At 51.1% G+C, this 6,482-nt stretch overlaps 1 protein-coding gene across 1 annotated transcript in view; it reads right to left on the bottom strand.

Moving 5' to 3' along the window:
- Positions 1-926: 926 nt before the first annotated feature.
- Positions 927-6,482, bottom strand: part of LOC135979366 (maestro heat-like repeat-containing protein family member 7) — a 6,474-nt gene continuing 918 nt past the window's right edge. The window contains exons 2-5 of the mRNA XM_065579764.1: positions 5,761-5,865; positions 4,915-5,050; positions 4,056-4,165; positions 927-1,209 (exon numbers count right to left, since the gene is read on the bottom strand). Of these exons, the coding sequence (XP_065435836.1) occupies positions 1,021-1,209; positions 4,056-4,165; positions 4,915-5,050; positions 5,761-5,865 (540 nt within the window). The 3' untranslated portion in view covers positions 927-1,020. The remainder of the gene's footprint in view (positions 1,210-4,055; positions 4,166-4,914; positions 5,051-5,760; positions 5,866-6,482) is intronic.

The following is a 6,482-nucleotide window of genomic DNA, read 5'->3' as shown; positions in this document are numbered from 1 at the left end:
CCCCAGCCACAAGGTCTGCTGCCTGAGAGAGAGGGAACCAGATGAGACGGGACAAGACTCTCATCCCATCCTGCAGCTGGGGCAAGAGGGAACCTCAGCATCCCTGGAGAATCAGAGTTAGCCTCTAGGTTTTGCCTAAAAGTCACAATTTCCTATATTATTGGCAGGGCTCATTTCAGAGCCTTACAAGGTGCATTGTTGCAAAGACCACATATCAATGGCTCAAAGGAGATGAGTCCTATGTAGGCACAATACAGGGGTAACATAAGAATGGCCATACTGGGTCAGACCAATTGTCCATCTAGCCCAGTATCCTGTATTCTGCTGGTGCCAGATGCTTCAGAAGAAATGAACAGAACAGGGCAATTTCTCGAGTGATCCATCCCCTGTCACCCAGTCCCAGTTTCAATCAGAAGGCGTAGGGACACCCTGTGCAAGGTGTTGCACCCCTGACCACCTTGGCTAATAGCCATTGATGGACCTGTCCTCCAGGAACTTCTCTAATTCTTTTTTGAACCTGGTTATACTTTTGGCCTTCACGACAACCCCTGGCAATGAGTTACGAGTTGTGTTGTGGGAAGAAATATTTCCTTAGGTTTGTATTAACCCAGGTTTGTGTGTGTGTGTGTGTGTGTTTGTGTCTGTGTCTGTGTGTGAAAGGATAAATAAAACTTCCCTATTTACTTTCTCCACACAAATTCATGAATTTATAGGTGTCGGCATCCCATGAATTTATCCAGAGGCAATATGATATTTTCTGTCTTATTATCTATCCCTTTCCTAATGTTTCCTAACATTCTGGTAGCCTTTTTGACTGCCATTGCACACTGAGTGGATGTTTTCAGAGAACTGTCCATGATGACTCCACCCTTGAGTGGTAACAGCTGATTTAGACCCCCTCCATTTGTATGTATAGTTGGGATTATGTTTTCCAATATACAGGAATCAGACTAGAAGATCTGATGGTTCCTTCTGGCCTTAAACTCTCTGAACGTATGACTGTTCCCAGCACTGGGAATTCTAGTTTCCGTCCATCTCAGCAGCAGCGCCCCATACCTTCTCCACCTTAGTCCCACCGCTGTTCACCATGGCAGACAGCAATCCCTCTGCAGTTGGCTGGCAGTTATTGTTGCAGTGATTCGTCAGGCCATCCATAACAGTCAGAATGAAATCTGTCCTCTCTCTTGGGTTGAAATAGACTCCAAAGAGCTGAAGCATACAGGGAAAAGTGTAATTTACAAAAGGCCTTGTCCTGATTCCACGGGGGGCTGATAACTACTGGAGCCCAGAGAAAGCCCTGGCTGGGGGTTGCAGGTCCTCTCCAGCTTCTCAGGGGCTCTGTTTTACTCCTTTCTATTACAGGGCCCCAGTGGCTGATGAGGCTTCTGCTGCGAAACCATATCACTCACAGTGAGGCAAGAGGACTAGTTAAACCATTACAGTGGCCAACCTAGGAGTGCTGCCTTGCACGTCAGGATGTGCATTTAGTGGTGTCAGACACCTACTTCTCAGGCATCCGAGGTGCAAGGGTCACCATTAAAAGATCAGCAGTTGCGGGATCCATGTAGTAATATTAGTAATGACTGTTACAGTACTCGGTCTTTGACTGTGACTGTATGTGATACCCTCCTACAACACATCCCAGCATAAATACAGCACCCAAGTCCTGATTACGACACCATCACCATACTTCCTGGCTTGCAGCCTGACCCAAAGACCATTGAAATCAATGGAAAGACTTCCATTGGCTTCAATAGGTTTTGGATCAAGCCTATATGGTATAGACCTCGTTGTGACAGCTTCTAACAACCCAAAGTACGAGAGCAGTAGGCGTTCAACCTTCCCCATATGGACACTCCCTTTCCTATACTAGGACCCTCCCAGAATCCCCTTCCAAACTAGCCAAGACCCTGTCCCATTTGGCAATAAGGAAAGGGCAGGGTGCCTGTGCCCCCCAGGTTGGGAACCCATCTGCTAGAGCAGTGGTTCTCAATCAGGGATACACATACCCCTGGGGGTACACACAGGGGTGGCAGGTTTGTATAATTTTTGGCATTGCCCAGAATGGGTCCAAGTCCCACCTCCCCCTACACCTGCCTAAGGCTCTGGGAGGGAGTCTGGGTGCGGGAGGGGGTTTGGGGTGCAGGTTCTGGGAGGAAGTTTGGGTGCAGGAGGGGTGCAGGCTCTGAGATGGAGTTTGGGTGCTGGGTGCAGGCTCTGGGCTGGGATAGAGGGTTTGGGTGTGGGAGGGGGCGTGCGGCTGGTCCAAGGATGAGCAGTTTGGGGTGCAGCAGGCAGGCTGACCCTGGGCTGGGGCAGGGGGCCAGAGAGGAGGACTCCCCGCAGCCCTCTCCCTGCTGAAGGCAGCAAGCTCTGTGGGAGAGGAAGGGGGGGCCTCCTCTCCGACCCCCAACACGACACTCATCCAAGCCCCCCCAGGCTGCTGCTCAGGAGGTCCAGCCAGGATAAACCTCCCCCCTCCCCCGAGTCGACTCGGAGTCTCCTGCCGCGGGGCGGGGGGGGGGAGGGCTGCCATGCACTCCTCCCCTCCTCCCTCCGCAGGCGCAGCAGCCACCTCAGCCTGCCCCGGCGCCACTTCCTTGTAGCCGTCTGCGGCAGCGGCTGGCGAGGGAGCACAGTGCGGAGCTGCAGGGGGCAGCCGCCCGCTGCCCAGGGAAGGCAGGGGCTCTTGGGGGAGGCGCGCGGGGGTGGCAGCCGGGGCCGGGGGAGGTGCGTGGGGGCGGCAGGCGGGGCTGGGAGAGAGACCCGGCCCCGAACATTGGTGGAGCCGGGTCCCCTGGGCCCTGAATTTTCTCAAGCCCGGGCACCATGGGCCCATATAACTTGCCGTCCCTGGGGGTACATCAACTCATCTAGATATTTGCTTAGTTTTACAACAGGCTACATAAAAAGCACTAGCAAAGTTAGTCCAAACTAACATTTCATACAGACAATGACTTGTTTATACTGCTCTAGCTACTATATCAGTGTTTCTCAATCTGGGGGTGGCAACCCCCAGGGGGGTCATGGGATGGGTTTAGGGGGGGTCACAAGTTTAGGGTCGCCATTGGGGGTGGCAAGCAGGGCCCCCGCAAATCTAAGATACATGCAGAAGCTGAAGCCCAAGCCAAGCCCAATGCCTAGGTTTGCCAACTTCGTAATATTTAAAAACCGGACGCTCATGCAGGAGTGCTGGACCGCTTCTGCCCTGCCTCTTCCCCCCGAGGCCCTGCCCCCCATTTGGTCCTCTTCTCCCCTTCCACTGTTGCTCACTGCTCTTCCCCTCTTCCCCACCCAGGTCAGGAGCAATTTGCCTGCTGGGAGCTGCAGCCGCATGATGTGGGTAGGTGGCAGCCCCGGTTGAGTAGGGGCTGGTGCGGGTGATGACCTGGCACCTCCCCACCTCCCTCACCCGCAGTAACTGGACTTTGGGTGTCCGTCAGTAGATCTGACCGGACACTATCAGATCCCCTTTTCAACCAGATTTTCTGGTCAAAAACCGGGCACCCGGCCACATTACCACCGCCCGGGGCTCAAGCTGAAAGCCGAACCCCGCCACCTGGGACTGAAATCAGTGTCTCCTGAAAGATGTACACTAGTCTGGAAAGGTTGAGAACCACTTGCTAGAGAGTAGATCACTCTTTATGAGCATTTGTTGTCTTCACTGTTGTAGCCGTGTCGGTCCCAGGATATTAGAGACACAAGGTGGGTGAGGTTCTATCTTTTATTGAACCAACTTCTGGTAGTGAGAGAGACCAGCTTTTGAGCTACACAGAGCTCTTCTGTCTCTGTCTGAAGAAGAGCTCTGTATGGCTCAAAAGTTTGTCTCTTTCACCCACAGAAGTTGATCCAATAAAAAAATTGGACCTCACCCATCTTGTTTCTTTCTGAGCATGTCATTTCTAGCCATGAGGAAGGGCAGGAGCTGTAATTCTTGGGTAAGCCATACACAATAGAGATGGGCGATCCAGGGACAGGAAGTAGTTTGGAGCTGTGCGATACCGTATTGTACTGACACCAATGTAGAATGGTCATTAGTGCCAGGACGTGATTACCTCTGCGATCTTGGAGGGGCTGTTGCAAACCACAGTGGGGCTCCAAGCAGCCAGAAATTCCTTGTTCCTCTGTTCAGTCCATTCCACATTCTTTCTGTCCAACTGTGCAACTGAAATACATGTTAATAACACTCTTAACTTTCCATTCTGCTTCCTGGCTTCTGCTCTCATCCCTCTTTACTGGACAAAGCCCTTGGTTTGGCCCTGATCCAGGAAAGCATTTAAGCACATACATTATTCGAAGCAGATGAATAATCCCAGGGACTTCCGTGGGACTACTCGCCTGATGAAAGTTACAGATGTGCGTAAATGTTGTGCTGGATCAGGGCCTTGACTCCCAGAGTAAAGTGGCTCTATCAAGTGGTGACTGGAATCTAGCCAAAACACTTCAGTGGCATAGAAGTGGATTAACACAGTCATGAATTGAGCCCCAGATTTGGATCCAGATTTCCAACAGCCATCAAAGTTCTGGGGCGTTCGGGGTACAGGCATCTCGAACTGATCTAATTGGTCTGATGGCGTTTAATCCCCTATCATCGTGTCCCACTGACCCTTCCCATTCTCACTGAAGGAATTAGCTCTACCAGTCTCAGTTTGTGGTAACGTGTGTTGCCTTTCTCTGTATTCCCCCCCTCCCCTTTCCTTTCTTTGAAAGTCAGGGCTAGAATTACGGGATGACTATCAGACGCTTGTTTCTAGAGCCACAAAAAAACAGCACTCTGTTCAAAGGAACAAATACCGAGCCAGATGCTCTACTTCTTCCTCAGGCACTACCCTGAACAGGAGCTTTGCCTGAGGAAAGTCTCTAGCATTTAGCTCCCAGGAGGGGGATTCAGATGCTCATCAGTGCTTCTCTTACTCTTTTGGCGCCACGCAATAGAGATGAGGTAATGAACAGCCTCTGCTGCCTTTGAGCCGATCTCCTTGACGGGATCCCCACAGCGGATCCCCAGCACTGCAACCAGGTGTCCGAGCCTGGTGAATGGAGACGCTTCCTAATGGTACAAAAGAGGAGAGGAGGAATCCATTACCACTGCAGGTAAAGCGGGCTGTGTCTCCTAGGCAAGGAGTCTATATCCACACAGTCCCTTTCTATAATGGGGCGTGATCCTCAACTCTCCCTTTTCAGAAGAGGCTTGGGAGCCAGAAGAAGAATATAGGGCTCGATCCCGCACCACAGACGTCCACTGGAGTTTTGCCACAGACGTCAGTGGGAGCAAGATCAGGATCGTAATGATCTGTAACGGCTGAGGTGGGCTGGAATGGAGAGGCCTCTTCCTGCAGCTCTACAAGAGGAAAGTATCCCATTGTACTAGGATGAGGAATGGAGGCAAACAGGGAACCAGCTGGGGATGAAATGTCTTCAGTCTCTAGGATTTTGAAATCTCTTTTCTCTGAAATTCATTAGATCCAACCATAGAAAAACCCGTTCTTCCTGTGCCCCTTGTTAGCTGTCTTTCCTGCATTGGAAAGAGGTGGCCTATTCCTCCAGGGCACTGGATTTATTTTCCAAGTGTATCAGATGCCAACCCATCTCAGTCAGGATGATGGATGAGCAACGAGATCGGTTTTTCCTCCGCCTATTAGGGAGCATTGCACTGTGGGGCCCATCAACATACTTCTAAGCAGGAAGTTTCTCTGGCGTGGAAGAGTGCCCTGTAGGTCTAGTTTGCAATCAGGTCACTAGAAGTCAAGAGTTACTCACATCCAGTTTGACTTCTGTGGCCACGAAGTTTAGGAGCAGTATGCTGCTCCATACAGCCCTCTCCCGCAGGCAATCTTTCCTGGACTGCATCCAGGAGCCCATGAGCTGCAGGAAAAACAAGAGAGGTTAAAAATAACAGGGGGAAAGGGTGTATACAAGTGATCCCCAAAGGATAATCTTTATTCCGGCTGAATCATCTCACTCTTACAGATACAGGCTGCGTCTGATTTGTGCAGACTCAAAATACACATGGAATTCTTCTCTTCGAACGAAAGCAAAGTGCATTTCTCTCTGAGGGCCCAGTCACACACCCGCTGAAGTCAATGAAAGTTTTGACATTGATCTAAGGACCGATCCAATGCCCATTGAAGTCAAAGGAAAGGTCCCCATTTGATTTCAATGAGCATTGGATCGAGCCTTTAATGGATGCAGGATTGGGTCCTATGTAAGGAAGGGAAGGGCCAAGTCTTCTCTGGACAAGCCACACAATCCAGCATTTCATTCAGCAAAATAAGAGCAGCTGGAAGAAAACTTCTATTCTTTCATAATTGCAGACTTTGGGCCAGCCCTCATGCTCTGTAGTTAGCGGCAGTCTTGGTTCCCATTGCACCCACTGGTTCTCACTGTGGGACAGCTGGAGCTGGGAGTTCTGTGGAGGCCAGGTGCCAGCCCTCACGGGGGACTAGAGTCCTGGCAGCGACCCCTCCAATTGCATCAGGAGT

This window comes from Chrysemys picta, unplaced genomic scaffold (assembly GCF_011386835.1).
Source record: "Chrysemys picta bellii isolate R12L10 unplaced genomic scaffold, ASM1138683v2 scaf789, whole genome shotgun sequence".
NCBI lineage: Eukaryota > Metazoa > Chordata > Testudines > Emydidae > Chrysemys > Chrysemys picta.
This window is presented reverse-complemented; position numbering and strand designations above follow the sequence as displayed.